Source organism: Sphaerodactylus townsendi, linkage group LG03 (assembly GCF_021028975.2).
Source record: "Sphaerodactylus townsendi isolate TG3544 linkage group LG03, MPM_Stown_v2.3, whole genome shotgun sequence".
Taxonomy (NCBI): Eukaryota; Metazoa; Chordata; class Lepidosauria; order Squamata; family Sphaerodactylidae; genus Sphaerodactylus; species Sphaerodactylus townsendi.
The window spans coordinates 108,001,467-108,017,375 of record NC_059427.1 but is presented as its reverse complement, the minus strand read 5'-3'; the positions used below and the strand labels follow the sequence as shown (position 1 = coordinate 108,017,375).

The window sequence follows — 15,909 nt, the reverse complement described above, 5'->3', positions numbered from 1 at the left end:
AGTGCTGTGGGAAAGATGGTAAGGTGACAGCTTTAGATGTTTTCCTCTAGTGTTGGGGCTGGTCAGATAGCAAGACTTAAAAAAACTGTTTTCTAATAGTGATGCTCAGAACACCATTTAATCTGCTATGTATTGCTTATGAATGCCACTAATACAGTTAAAATACATTTAAATTAATAACTTGGAAGTGGAAAGTATACTTCAACTAGAATTAGTCAAACTACAGGGGCAGAAAATACAAAAATAAAACGTAACTGTCACTTGTGGAAACAGACTTTATTTTATTGATTTATTATTGAATGTATAGGTCTCCTGTCAAGATGGACTTAGAGAAGTTCACAACATTCCTTACACAATGATAAAACCTAAGAGTAGCCAAATGAATAAAAATGACTGAAGGCCTGTAACCATCCTTGAGACAAATCCTGTTCTCTTCCCAATGCCTGCGATGGGCCTCTTGACAAGACATGCATTGACAATAGTGTGGGCCCAATTTGGATAAGGACTGTTGGGAGACAATGTTTAACCTCTTCCTCCCAATGCTGTCTTTGCTAGAAACAGTCCTGGGGATCTACTATTTGCCCACCTGGGGAAACGTATGTGTAGTCTATCAGAGCATGTAGATGTCCCCAATGGGAAAAAATATTGGATCCCTGTGTCCCTTTCAAGTCAGGAAAATGGCATTGGATCCCTGTCTCCCCATGCACCTTGCTTGCTTGTAAATTAAATTCTGAGCACAGAATTGTTGAAGTAAATAAGGCCTGGTGTACAACAAGAGAAGAACCACCCTACAGGGGATAGTAAGAAGAAAGGCCAGTTACATAGGATAGCGAGGTCAACACCTTCTTTCCTTGTGACATTCCTTGATTGTCTCCAGATTGCTACTCTGAGGGAAATATCCTTCTTCTTCTCAGAAGTTCCACAGCTCACAGATCTCTCTCAGCTGGGGATGTAGCCAGAAACAGATCTCTATCTTTATTCCTCACAGTCAAGTATGTTAATTCCTGAGTAAATCTTTCTCTCTACTTTAATCATTTTGTTCAGCTCTGTTGCATAAATGTTCAGCCAAAAGGGTTACGCACAGAGGTGGGATCCAGCAAGTTCTCACCAGTTCCCGAGAGTGGGTTACTAATTATTTGTGTGTGCCAAGAGGGGGTTACTAATTGGGTCCGCTTTTCCGTCTCCACGCCCTCGCCTCCCCCTCTCTTCTTCTTTCTCGTAGCCCGGAGCTTGCCGGCTAGTAAGAGGAGGGGCCCTTTAACTACTGTTGGGTCCAGGGGACTCTTTACTTGCTTGGTAGGCTATTTATTTTGGCACTCCGTTCATTTTATGATACATTGTGATTTACCATGATGCTTGGCCACTTAAAAGCTCTGTATTCCTGTATGTGAGAATGTTATACTAATCTGTGTCTCTAATCCTGGATTAATTAATGTGAAATATTTGCAGAATATACAGTATGGATTGCGAATTCTAGTTCACAATGGATGATGTTCTGGTTTATTTTTTACTTTAAACAGAAGAAGAAGAAGAAGAGTTTGGATTTATATCCCCCCTTTTCCTCCTGCAGGAGACTCAAAGGGGCTTACAATCTCCTTGCCCTTCCCCCCTCACAACAAACACCCTGTGAGGTGGGTGGGGCTGAAAGCTGTGACTAGCCCAAGGTCACCCAGGAATAAAAAGGGAGTGTTAATGACTGATTTTAGATATTTCTGGGGCTAAAGGATTACAAAGCATTTTGTATAAGTGATAGGTTAAAGGTACTAACTATTAATGCTTATTCAATTTTTTCAAAAGTCATGACCTGTGTATCCTGGCAGTAGCCTTGATATCTAGCTCTTGAATATGCCTATGCACTAGGAATGGTCCATTGGATCCATGTTTTAATGAATTTGTGTCTTAATGTAAAATGCAATTATTTTGAGTATTGAATGTATTAGCCCTTCAGAAAATAGTTAACAAACAGTGGTGATGGTGAATCTTCACTAAACTGTAGTGACCACTCATGATTTCACAGTTGGCATAAAGTCCTGTTGTTTCCTATGTGGCTGGTTAGCGAAGGTAGAAAACGGGGTAATTCTCCCTGTTGGGCTGTTTTAAAAACATGTTTTAGAAATATGGTAAAATTCCTTAAGGAAAGTATCCTTCTTTTGATTTCTAGAAACAAAATTAAGTATTTGAAAGTATTAAGTATTTGACAGGCAGTCAATTAGAGAAGTAGTTGTTTCTGTTGGCAGTAGACGATAGGACTTGCTATAATGAGTTTAAATTATGGACAGAAAGATACCAGCTGGAAATTAAGAACTTTTTTTTTACAGTAAGAGTTTTTTACAGTTACAGAGAAATTATTAATGCCCCGCCCACAGAATGCCCTTCCACGCCCCCGTCATGCCCCGCCCAGCCCCATTGGTGCCACGCCACTGTTTGAATCCCACCACCATGGGAACCTGTTAGTAAAATTTTTGGAACCCACCACTGATTACACAGGCCCAGGTTAAGCACGTTTTCTACAAAGGTAGAAAATCACCAGAGACTTTTAAAGTGCCAGCAAGGCAGGAGCAAGTGAGACAAAGGATCAAAGATGGCAACATTCTACAGTCCACAGTATTAAGGAGAAATGGTGCATTTTGTTGCTGGGAAACCTCCTAAGACCAAGGGTTCCCTGTAAAGTACTCTGGTAATCCACCACCATCACTCAGGACCTCCTGAATACTTCTAAACTGACTCGCTCAGAAGGCTCTCTTCTATGGTTAGCTGGTTCCTTAGGGCTTGTGCAGAATTCCTTGTAGTAATGTGAAGTTGAAGGAGTGCTTAACCCCTACCCAACTTCCTGTGGACCCAGTTTCCACTGAAGGCTGAAAACTGAAGACAAATGTGTAGATATTTATGTTAAATGCAGCCAAGCTTCCTTTCTAAGACTGGCCAGTGGATTTCTCCAATCCCTTGCAAATGCCTGTCTCTGATGTAAGACACTACTTTGACAATCGGAGCCATATTTCAGGAGTTAAATCAAGCATTGGTAATGGCTCTGAAATTTCATGATAAATACCTAATCTTTTCTAAACTGGTTCATTCTTTGCACAAAAGGGATGGTCAGCCCAATCGGGGGTGGGGTGGTGGTGGTGGGGTGGTGGCAGACTCATCTCTGGAGCTGGTGCAACCCTGCGCTGGTGTGGGTGCCCACCCTGCTGACACAAGGGGCAAATGCAGCAGTGGGGAGTTACTCTGGTGACCAGGTGCTGTGTGCTTCCATGGTGCCTGATGCAGAGAGGGTGGGGTGGCACTGGAAGAGGGTGCCAGCCCCCTCTGCCTGCCAGCCCCCTCTGGATTGGGCTGTAAGTCTGCTAGGATAGTCCAATGGGGGTGAATTTGAATACCTTCACTGTAGTGTAATCTAGGGTCCTAGATGCTCTAGGTGGTATGCCTGAGCCTTAGCAAGTTTTAGGATTTCTGTCACATGTTGCATAGCCATTGGATAGAAAGAGAACAGTTATCCAATGTGGAGAGAAAGAATGAAGACCTGTTTGATCAAGAGAGGCCTGTGGATGTCACCCAGGCCAGGGGGCCAGCCAAGAGAGCTAAGAGCCAAGCAGCTTGGGACTCCACAAACAATAAGAGGAGATCAGCCATTGTGTCAGGTCTACCAGCTCATCAGTTATTAAAGGTCATTTATACGCAAACAGCCAAAGAGGTGTGGGAGAAATTGCAAAGTTTACATGTCAAATCCTCCCTAAAGTGACCGATGCATCTTCAGAAATGCTTATTCAGTTTAAGAATTAAAAAAAAAGTTGAGAAATCACTTGGATGAGATGCTGAATTCAACTCAACAATTGAGAGCTACAAGAAAAGAAATTCCAGATCAGGATATGCTCTTTTTATGAAAATGTTATCCATGCAACAGAAGCTAAAGATCAGTTGTCAATGAAAGAAGCTAGCTTATGGGTCAGTTAAAGGAGGATACAAGGAAACGTAAAAGATCTGAGACCCGTCAAATGTCTCTGAATACAAATAAAAAAGTTGAGTTAGCTTGCTATTCTTGCAACAAACCTGGACACAGCAAACAAAATTGTCCCTCAAGTACTACTCAGAGAAAAAACTATTCCTGTAAAGAAGAGGGAAGCAGAAAGTCTTGACTTCAAAGTTAATTAACAGCCAACAAACAGAAGCTTTTTATTATCTCAAGAGTGCACAAAAAGCACTACTTGGTACATTGACTCTGGTGCTACTTTGCACATGTTTTTTTTAAAATATGAGATGAATAAAGAAAAGAGAAACTGCCTGTTGCAGATGAAAAAACTGTCAGAGGTGAAGGCATTTAGCTCTGGGATGTTGTATTGCAAGCTTCCAAGATTGTATGTCCTGAAGCTAGAGAATACTCTTATCTCTGTATGAGCAATGACAAAGAAAGGAATAAAAGCCACTTTGGGAGATAAACATTTTATCAGAGACAAAGGTAAATTAACTGCTGCTGGTTATGTGAGTGAGGATTTGTACAGACTTCAGTGGCACACAGAGAGAATAAGCTTTGGAAAACAGTGTAATCACTATTGTTCTAGATAGTGTTATAGGAGATTGGGTTACAGGGACAATTATACAATAAGCCAACTTGAAAGCAAGAATTTAATGAAAGGGATGCTAATGACCAAATGTGCTGATGCAGAGAAGTATATGTGCTGTATCCAAGCAAAGGGGACTAGACCAGGGGTCTGCAACCTGTGGCTCTGGAGCCGCATGCGGCTCTTTCAGCCTTATACTGCGGCTCCGGGTGGCCTGGAGGTTGGAGGGTAGCATGGGCGTGTCCCTCTAGCCCTCCAGAGCAGTGCTGGAAGGAAAGGTGAGTGGAGGGGCTGAACCGGAGGCTCAGTAGATCTTCGGGGCTGTGGAAAACAGGTCCAAATGGCTCTTTGAGTGGTAAAGGTTGTCGACCCCTGGACTAGACCAAGCTTTAACAAGCAGAGCCCAAGCCAAACAGTGACCTCTAGGGCTAATATACAGTGATAGTGGACCCATGAAAACTCAAGTGCCTAATGGAAATAAATATGAGCTAACTTTTATTGATGTCTACACAAAATATACTGCGATCTGGCTGTTGTGAGTTTTCTAGGCTGTGTGGCCATGGTCTGGTGGCTTTAACTCCTAACATTTTGCCCACATCTGTGGCAGGAATCTTCAGAGGCATGTCATGGTATGATGTCTCTGAAGATGCCAGCCACAGATGAGGGCAAGACATTAGGAGCAAAAGCTACCACAGCTTGACTGCACAGCCTGGAAAATCTACAACAGCCAGTTAATTCCAGCCACGAAAGCCTTCAACAATACATTATACTGTATCTTCATCAAAGAGACAAGTCAAGTACTGGAAAAAAATTAAACATATGTGGCAACAGATTCCAAAGTAAACAGATTCCAAAGAAAGCTTATAGTGATTTGGTCTGATAATGGAAAGGTATACAAGGGACATGAGATGACAAACTATGGTACTTGACAGAACAAGAAATAAAGCACCGACTTACAATCTCATACAATGATGTAGCAGAAAAGAGACCACCGCTGTATCACTGAAATGTCAATATGTATGCTCCTTGGGGCAGAACTACCTGACAAATTTTGGGAGAAACCGTCAATGCTATTACCCACCTACAAAAGAGACTACATACTAAGGCTGCATGAAATGCACCATTTGAACTGTGGCATGGGTACAGACTCACCTTGAATCATCCAAGAGTGTTTGGATTAAAAGCCTAAATTTGCATTCCTGAAGAAAAGTAAATGAAGATGGATCTTAGAGCAGGAGAAGGCATATTTGTCGGCTATGCACAGGGATGCAAAGGATACAGAATCCTCAACCCAGAGACAGAAATGGTCAAGATCTGCAGTGTGGTCTACATTTATGAAAGGGAGAAATCAAACAACACTGAGAAAATAGACATTTAAAAAATCTGTATTAACAGAGAAGCATGAAATACAGCAAATAAAAACAATGAATCAAACATGATGGATGGCATACATGACACTGAAGAAACTGGACAAAATGAAGAAGTCAAGTGTCAAGTGTCAAACATACAACCAGGTCAAACAAAGGAATACCACCAAGAACACTTTCCTGTCTAGAAAAAACAGAAGTTGGACCTAAATCTAAAGATATAGCCAGAATGCCTGCCAAAGAAGCCAAGAAATAGAGAAAAGCTGCAGAAGAAGAAACTGGGGTCTATCAACAAACCAGATCTGGACACTTACAGAATTATCACCAGGGAGAAGGCAGTAGGATGCAAATGGATCTGCAACACCAAGCAGAATTCAGAAGGGGAAATACAAAGATTCAAAGCCAGATTAGTTGCTAAAGAATACTCTCAGAAATATGGAGAAGACTGTGGTGAAACCGTCATACCAACATACTTCAAAATGCAAACACCTGAGTGGATTGTCAAAGGCTTTCATGGACAGAATCAACTGGCTGTTGCATGTGGCTGTGGGCTGGTAGTTTTTGTTTCCTAATGTTTCACCGGCAACTTTGGCTGACATCTTCAGAGGCATGTCACAATAAGATGTATTTCTGTCCGTTAGGAGCAAAAACTACCAGACCATAGGCGCACAGTCCGGAAAATCTAGACACAGAGACTACTTTTCTACATGGAGAGATAAAGTAAGATATTTACATGGAAAAATCTCAAGGATCAGAAACCGATTTCTATCTCTATTCTTCAGTCTCAAGTATGTTCATTCCTGAATAAAGCTTTCTCTACTGTGTGGCATAGTGGTTAAGAGCGGCAGTCTCTAACCTGGTGAACCAAGTTTGTTTCCTGGATACACCCCCACACCTTCCACCCCCACACCACTTTCCCGTCCTAAAATGGTTCTACAAAGCTAATATTTACCCACTGGGGAAACACAGAGATCCTTAAGCATTAGCTACTATGAACACAACGCAGACCAAATTAAGTCCTTTTTTTATTTAAACGGAAGAATTAAGAAATCAATCAGAATAAAAAATATTTCGCTTCTGCTGGATCATGAGTTTCTATTTTTACAGTGTATCCTAGACATTTAATTTGAATGTAAATATAACTTTCAATATGTGACAATTTTCTGTACTAGCAAAATGCTTAGATCTGGTATGCAAGTTAGAAGGCTGCTATAGGTAGAGGGGGAGAAGCTGTTACCCTACTGCAGTGTTTCCCAACCTTTTCGAGGTCAGGGTACCCTTGACCTCATTCTTCGTATCTCATGGTACCCCTGCCACCACCCTCCACCTTCCCCTCCCATTGCCCCTGCTTGCCACACACCCCACCTTCCCCTCCCAGGGTGAAGGGAAGCACTGGGGGGGGGGTGGCTGCTGACCTTGTGGCAGGCCCTGCCCCATGGGCCAGCTCCATGTCCTTGCTGGCGCCGGTGGGAGACACCACAAAAATGAGGGGGGCGGTAGTGTTGCCGCGGTTCTCCCAGGGACATGCTCACGGCACCCCAGGGTACCAGGGAACCCTGGTTGAGAATGGCTGCCCTACTGTATTGAGTGTCCCCAGTCCCTATTAAATAAACCACTGGTTCCCAAACTTTTCAATATGGTGGTCCATCCAGGGCTGGCTCAAGTTGTTTTTTGGTTGGTCGGGGTAGGTGGGTGGGTGGGTTGCACTGTAGCTAAACTATGATCTTAGCACCCACCTCAATCAGCATTCCATTTTCTACAGTTGCTAATCAGATGTTTTTGAGAAACCAACAAATATCACACAAAAGGCACAACTGTCCCCACTATGAACTCCAAGAAAGTACCATTGCAACATACACTGCCTTTCATATGGAAATTACATTCCAGCTTTTGACCACCTTCTCCATTATTCCTTCTAATACTCACTAAGATTCTCACTCATTCTAGTGACCATCTAGACATGTTTTACTTGATCAACAGGTATATGCAGTGAAGAAAAAATATCAACTAATGTATGACAAGAAAGATATCATTTTCAGGGTCAGATCTGAATTTCCAAGATGCAAAACAGAGCAGTGGAAAGGACAGGGGTGATCATTAGAGAGGACTGGGTCTCAGTCTACTTGCAGAGGCTTTGCAATCTACCTCTGGGTCCTGACCCACAGGTTGGGAACCACTACAATAACTATACTGAATAAACACTGTGAAAACACAAGAGTGAACCTACTGACTGGATATAGCTGAAGGTTGTGCAGTCTTTGTCATTCTCCCCACCTGCTCTCTGTCTCTGCTTTTCAGGGTTTATGACACGGGAGGAGCGCAAGAAATTTGAGAACCTGAACTCTTCCTACAACAAATACTGGATCCCTTGTGTCTGGTTTATGAATTTAGCTGCACAGGCACGCAAAGAGGGCCGCATACGTGATAATAGTGCACTTAAGCTTCTCATGGAGGTGAGGCTGGGATCACCATCATGAGAGCCTGTGTGTTTCCATAGTTAGACTGTTAACCTAGAAGCTGGGAGAAGCAGGTCCATACCCCTGCAAGGAATCCTGCTTGGTGATGTGGGGTCATTCTCATTCAGACAAACTTACCTCACAATATTGATGTGAGGATAACAAGGAGAAGGGTGGACTATTTACACCATTATGCTGGTCTATGACCATAACGTTGATATATACACTGCACTGAGCAGTTACCCTTGCGTGTTTGGTGTCTTGAAGGAGGTTGTGGATGATCCCTCATTCCCTGTAGCCTATGCTTTACTCTGACAGGGTGCCTCACAGGATGAACTGAATATTGAACAGAGGGAAAGTTTTTAAAATGTCTTTTCTTGTTCTGGAAACATAAAGAGCTCTCGCTGAACAGATGATCCCATGTCTGTTAGTAATGGCTGCTCTCTTTGTTCAGGAGTTGAATATTTTCCGAGGAAAATGCAGCATGCTGTTCCACTACGACTGGATCAGTGTACCACTAGTCTACACACAGGCAAGTTATGGACCTCACCACTGATCTGTGACTGGTCTCACACTTGTGCATGGGGATATGATGTACATCTTGTGAAGCAGCTTCAGTGTGCCAGGTTGGGCTCTGTTAAAGGATACAAAGGGAGAAATGCTTACGTTCATGTGTGTCTTCTCTGCCAGAACTTCCAGGGGCAGAAACTGCATATTAGCTTATCCAATCAATGTTTAAAAAGATCACACAAATATAGGAACAGGGGAGGGGATCAGGGAGACCACTTGTAAGGAAGGATAAGCATGTGGGGAGGGGTGTGTATGCCCTAAAGGTGGGCTTACTTAGGATTTTAGAGCCCAACTGGAGAGAACTTTAACATGATATGGGATTCACTTGTACAAGAGAATTTGTATGTGGCAAAAGGGTTAACTACTTCCCTCTCACATATTGATTCCCCCCTCCCCCCATGTAGTTTAGTTCCTTTCACATAGCTGCACAACACGGATCCACTGCTGGAATTCACCTTAGAGCCAAGAAGCCAGACTCTAGGAATCTTTTCTTCATATGAGAAATGGTCTATTTAATCTCTCTGCTGATGAAGGAACTACCATATGCTGAACTATTGAGAATATTTTCTGCTCCAAAAACTCACCCGTTGATCCAGGCCTGCCTCTGCCAATTTGTTCCACAAAATATGATTCTATGTATGGAATAACAATCCACAAACACTAGTGGGACATATGAGATTTGGGTCCCTTGAAGTGCATACTAGCCGAGAATAATGATTATTCTCTAGTTGTGTGCCTACAATCACTACTTTGTACGTCTGATAATTGCTATAGATCAGCTACCTTTAAGAAACACAAATAACCTTTGGATTAATAATGTGAATCATTCCTATCATTTCCACATCCACTTCGAAGGTGGAAATTCTAGGTCATATTAGTAATTCTACGTGGAATGAGAGGAACTAGCCATTTGAGATTTATTTATCAAGAATGTGTAGGTGGGATCTTCTGCATGAATCCAAAACTTAGAATTCATCCGTATAAACAAGGGCTGGAAGAGTATTAAAATTCATTGCTTCTGCTTAGCAACACTGAACTCGGTGTACAAAAACGTGATTCAAGTGTGTTAAATGCTAGGATGAACTGTGAGATCCTGAGTCTTTCTTGCCTACTAATCCAAACCCACACGGAGCAAAGAAACCTTTAAACCTGCCAGGACACTGCAGTCATTTTACTTGCTCCTTGTCTTGTTCCCACAGGTGGTCACTATTGCAGTGTACAGCTTCTTTGTAGCTTGTCTCATTGGGCGGCAATTCCTTGACCCAACTCAGGGTTATAGAGGACATGATCTGGATCTGCTTGTCCCCGTATTTACCTTGCTGCAGTTTTTCTTCTATGTTGGATGGCTGAAGGTATGACAGGTTTAGAAAAATTAGAGATGTGAAAGGTGATTCTGGAACAGTTACTGTGCTTGTTCTCACACTGTTATGGCAACAAATAAGGCAAGTGAAGGAATGACTTCCCCCTTAACATGAAATGTTGCCTTCCCATAACCCCCCTTTGGTTAGACCAATGTTTTGTGGGCTTGTCAGCTGTGGATGATAACTTTCCTTGAGTTAAATGGGATCCTAGCATTGAAAAAATTGTCATCAAACTATTTAATTTGAGCTTCCTAAAGGAAAAACTGTCAGGATTCTAACCAGTGTAAATGATTCCATGTCCCTAGTTAGTTATGACAACCCAGTAGAAGATATATGGAGGGCCTTGAATAGCATAAATTCTAATCTGAATAGAATACTTTATTTACGGTCAATGACCAAATATATTCTAATCTGAGGAAACGAACAGATTCTCTCAACTCTGGTTTAACATGGAATGCAAGTTCCTTAGAAAGGCACTCAGAGATAAGTGTTCCTACTATAGATGTAATCTAACTGCTGTCATTATGAAGAAAATGAAGAAACTCAAAAATCGATATAAAACAACCTTACAATTCAAAAAGAAACTGGCCCCAATGAAAACTTGGGAACAATTTAGACAAGCTGTGGAATTTTAAAAATTCCTCCCAGTTTTGAAGTGTGGTCTCAGACTGCCCAAAAAGACCTTTCTCATATGCAACACTTCTCCCCGAAATCTGGGAAACTCACTTTAATGCATTGTATTCCTGATTAGAATTGAATTTACCTCAAATAACAGGTTCTGAATCTATTGATAAATTACCCATATGGACAAAAGTTAATACATCTGAGGTAAGGAGATTGAGTGAAACTCTTAGATGTGGGAAAGCTCCAGGCTTTGACTTAGTACCCCTGGATCTATTTAAAAGAAACATGGGGTCCTCCCCATCCTAACTAAACCCTTTAGATTAAAAGAACAGGAGTCTCCCAAAAGGGCGGGAAGTGGTAGCCATAGTACCAATCTACAAGAAGGGGAATAAGAATGACCGATATACATGATTAAGTTTGCTCGTTTATGCAGATGACTTAGTCCTTTTTTTCAAGAACTCCTATTGGCCCGAGGAGAGCTTTATGTGCTTTAGCCAGTGAGTGCCACCCGAACCAGTCAGAAGTCAGTTCTGAGAAGACCAAAATAATGGTTTGTGCAAATAAACCTAAAGTACATTCATGGGGATTAAATGGGTTTCCCCTAGAATGGGTCTGGTTTTATAATTATCTAGGCATTGTCTTTCAGGCCTCGTGTTCTAGGAATTCCCTTATGAAATACGTCTCAACGAATGTGCAGAAAAGCTAGGGTGCTGTACAGATTGTTTTCTGGCATAAAGACGGATGTTGTGTTCCAGCTGCTGTTAAGTTATCTAAAGACAAACCCCTTGTCTGGCTATTATGCAGGGCTTTAATAAGTGTTACTGGTTACCCCCCAAATCTGGAGTGAATACAATCTAAATTTCTGAGAACAATCCTAGTTATCAAACACCTCAAATGCAGCTGTGTGTGTAGAGATGGGAATGGTTATAGTCCAGATAAAATTATGGGTTGCTACCTTAATGCTCTGGCTAAAATTGTATTTTTGCCAGAAAGGATTAACCTTAATTTTCCTAGGTATGTATGTTCCACCTTGGCAAAAAGCACGAACACAGATGTTTGCTTATTATGGTCTCTCTCAACAAGTGTCTTGGATTTTGTTAGGGCTAAAGCATTTGTCAAATTAAGGGTCATGGAGGTCAAAAGGCAGCATGACCGTAACAGGATATTAGATCCCTGCTTTGATTAATCCTTACTCAATAAGTTTACCCTAATGGCCTACCTTTTTAATCCTTCAATTCTGAGTATTGAAGAGTGTTTACTCTTCTACACCATAATGCTCTACCCTCGGCATATTTTGAAGGAAAATACACTAGGCCCCCAATAGAAGATTGGACTTGCATCTCCCAAGATGGGAGCACAGAAACAGCAGAATATGTCCTATTTGAGTGCAAGATTTGTAATCAAGTACAGAAGGGTCCACTGTCACCAATTCTCATAGATTGCCCTCTCACTCAGAGAAAACAGAGGCATCATAATTACTATCAGACACAAACCGGGAGCTAATTTATAAAGTTGCCAAGTATGCCTGGCTAGGAGCTGGAATCAGAAATAACTAGACTAAGATAACCTGACATAATAATCACTGAGCAAAGTTAGATTTCTCCTCACTGTTGTGGTACTGCATCCCCGGATTTAAAATTTTAATGATTTGTAATTGTATTTTAATGTGCATGTTCTGGTCATTGACATACTCTATAAATACTCTATAATGTTTTGCAGAAATGTTTTGTGTTAAGCTTATAGCATATTTATTTATTTGAATGTACTGTGGTCAATGACTGTAATTAATAAATGAAAATGAAATGGAAGAATGACTTAACATGTAGCTCAGAAAGAGAGTATCCTCCTCACCTTGAATATGTATCCCCTTGCAGGTGGCCGAGCAACTCATCAACCCTTTTGGGGAGGATGATGATGATTTTGAAACCAACCTACTGATTGATAGGAACTTGCAGGTCAGTCCACTCTTCTTCTCTTCAAAGCCAATCAACTGATCTTGTAAACAAAGGATCACCTCCGCCATCCATTAATTAGGGCCTAAGGATATGAAGGAATGCTAATTCTCAGCTCCTGACCCTGTCACCTCCTGCTTTTAAGCTCCTCTCTTTGTTCCTCCTCTTGTTACCAGGTCTCCATGATGGTTGTAGATGAGATGTATGGGGACCTGCCCCTCCTGGAAAAGGATCGGTATTGGGATGCCTCAAATCCTCGAGCCCCTTACACAGCAGCTACTGTTTCTATGCTGCATCAGCCATCCTTCCAAGGATCCACCTTTGACATAACGTAAGTGAGGGCAGGATAAGGATCCACCCTAAGAGCAGGCCAGTTGGTCCGTCCAGTCCACTGTCCTTGTCTCACACAGTGGCCAATCGCGGCTGCATGTGGTGAGGGTGGGAGAGAGAAAGGAGGAAAGTTGTACTATCAGAGTAGTTTCCACTCAAAGAAAGGTCAGCTGGCATTGTCTTCACATTGTGTCTGATGTAAGGTCAAGTTTTTGCATGACATGGTTTGAGAACACACCAACTTAGTTCACCACCCACAGTAACACTGTTCTACTATAGCATAACATTTGAGTGCAGCATGAAAAAACCTGTCCCAGAAGTCATACTGCAAACTGGGGTCTCTTTAATATTTTTTTCTCGGTTTACAGCCTGGCCAAAGAGGATATGCAGTTCCAGCCTCTACATAACATTCCAGAGGGCCTTGAGCACGGCCGTCATGTACCTGCTCATCTCCTGAACCGTTTACTTGCCACAGCCCCTGCACCAAGTGGCTTTGGACGCCGACTGTCTCTGTTGAGGCGCAAGAATAGCTGCGTCTCTGAAGCATCTACCACCTACAGCTGCCTATGTCAGGATACGCAGACCACAGACTGCAGCTGTGGGCCTCTTGGGCAATCTGTGCCTATCAACAGTGTTCATTTTGAGATAGACAGGGAGCTTGACCCTGATGCCACTGACATACATGATGATCTCCCAGAGGCCCATGATGACAAGCTGAATAGCCAGAGCTCGCCAAGCCAGAAGGAGGCTCATAACCAAGAGACAGTGTCTCTTCTGGATACAACTGTTCCCACTACAACTGATACCTCATCTCAGCCTCTGCCAGATCCTGATTCAGATGCTGTCTTCTTTCATGCCCAAAAGGAGACGCCCAGTAAGAGCCTTCCCCCAGTCAACTATCCAGCCTGGCTACAGAGCCCCATTGAGGAAGAAAATGTGGCATGAGTTAATACTTCAGTCTTAACAGTTCCGACTGCTGCTATATCAAGGGTTGTCCCATAATTATGGTACCACTCATTTAAAAGAGAGCAAAACTGAGGGGATCAGAGCAATGAGACAGATAAGAGTTTCTTTTGCAGCTGTGGGTGCCAGGAAAATTTAATCTCTGCCCTTCCTCTGAGAGATCTGGCATTGGATGAAGATGCTTATAGAAAGCCACCTGCAGTGGGTACCTCTCTCGACTGGCAAATTGTGGCACAGGCCCAAAGCATGAGATGGAACACAGTCGTCTGATTCTTCCTCTTTCCAGCAATACACACATTTTCATTTGCTCTTGCCTTACATCTGAAGGTCCTAAAGTGGTCAGAGGTGGAAACAAAGGCTGCTCTAGCAGTTTTCTATTCTGTCCCAGACATATGAAGGGCTTGTTATTGCTTCTTAATTCTTTCTTCTTGAACAGTGATCAGAATGGGGGGGGGGGTGAGGAAGGAAGGGGGAAAGAGCAGAGAAAAGAATCCAGAACTTTTTTCTTCAGACCTTTCTCCATGAATGTGTTTAATAACATTTTAAAATAATGATTTTAACATTCTGTTTGCTCTAATGCTTGGGGAGGGGAGGCATGTACCAGTACGACACTACCCTTTAATACGGCACTCCAGTAAGATTCGACTGCAAGATTATGGAGAGCTAGAGTCAAATACAGTCACACCTTAAAAGACCAACAAGTTTTTAAGGGCATGAGCTTTGGAGAGTCAAAATTTCTGCCTGTATACTAGTCACAACATCCCTTGTGCTGCCAGTTCTATCCCACTGGATGGAACATACGTTGTAGGAAAGGGAGGCAGAATCTGTGCTTTGTATCTACAGTTTCCCGCCGCTCCAAAGCACACACCACCTCCATTATACCAGGCAATAAAGGTCAATTTTAAGAAAGTTCTACTATACTTGTTTTAGTTACAGTGGCTTTGAAAGTCAGCAACCTGTATTTTTCAAGTTCCCAATTAGCAACAGAAAGTAGTTACGCATTGCAGCAGCTATGTTACTGAGGATGCCAGAAAATTGAACTAATTATTGCAATGTAGAGATGTATTTTATTATTGGTATAAGAGTAAAAAATAAGTTTTTAGGCTTAGTATCTGTTCAGGTAGCAACTAACATGCTTGGAGACACAAGTGGAGGTACTCACCATACAACTACGATAGAGATGGCCTTTCCTTTCTAATTTAGATCAGTGCTGCCACCTGCTGTGAGAACAAGTTAATTAATTCTATTTTGAAAATTACTGGCAGAAAGGAAGAGAAGTCCTAATGCAAGCTATTCTGGACAAGTCTCCTTTAACCCTTCTATGCCAGTAACTGTCCCTGTGCAACATTGTTTCCTGTGGATTTGACATCCCTTATCTGATTTGGAGTTATTTTCTGAACCCTCTCTGGTCTGTCAATCTGACATGTGATTCTAATGAAACCCAGCACTCCTGCTAAGTTTTGCATAGTAAGAACAATTAATCATAGCCTGTTGTGGGATAGGAAACATCAGGGCAATCTTTGTTGTTTTAGCAATTCACCTGTTCCATCCAGCAGTGATCAGAAGAGTTGCATGTTCTCTTCTTTGTATACTGCAGTTCTTCCTCTCAAGGAAGTTACAGTTTTTAACTTAATTTGTCAAACATTAACAAGAGTGCTAGAATTTTATTCAGATTAGAAAGCATATCTGACATCAGACATTCTCTCCATATTAATTCCCCACGCTCAGTG

At 42.1% G+C, this 15,909-nt stretch overlaps 1 protein-coding gene across 1 annotated transcript in view; it reads left to right on the top strand.

The window, feature by feature from the left end:
• The window catches only part of BEST2 (bestrophin 2), a 28,005-nt gene extending 13,844 nt beyond the window's left edge, over positions 1–14,161 (top strand). The window contains exons 5-10 of the mRNA XM_048490385.1: positions 8,222–8,376; positions 8,834–8,911; positions 10,149–10,301; positions 12,809–12,889; positions 13,063–13,217; positions 13,585–14,161. Of these exons, the coding sequence (XP_048346342.1) occupies positions 8,222–8,376; positions 8,834–8,911; positions 10,149–10,301; positions 12,809–12,889; positions 13,063–13,217; positions 13,585–14,161 (1,199 nt within the window). The remainder of the gene's footprint in view (positions 1–8,221; positions 8,377–8,833; positions 8,912–10,148; positions 10,302–12,808; positions 12,890–13,062; positions 13,218–13,584) is intronic.
• Positions 14,162–15,909: the final 1,748 nt, after the last annotated feature.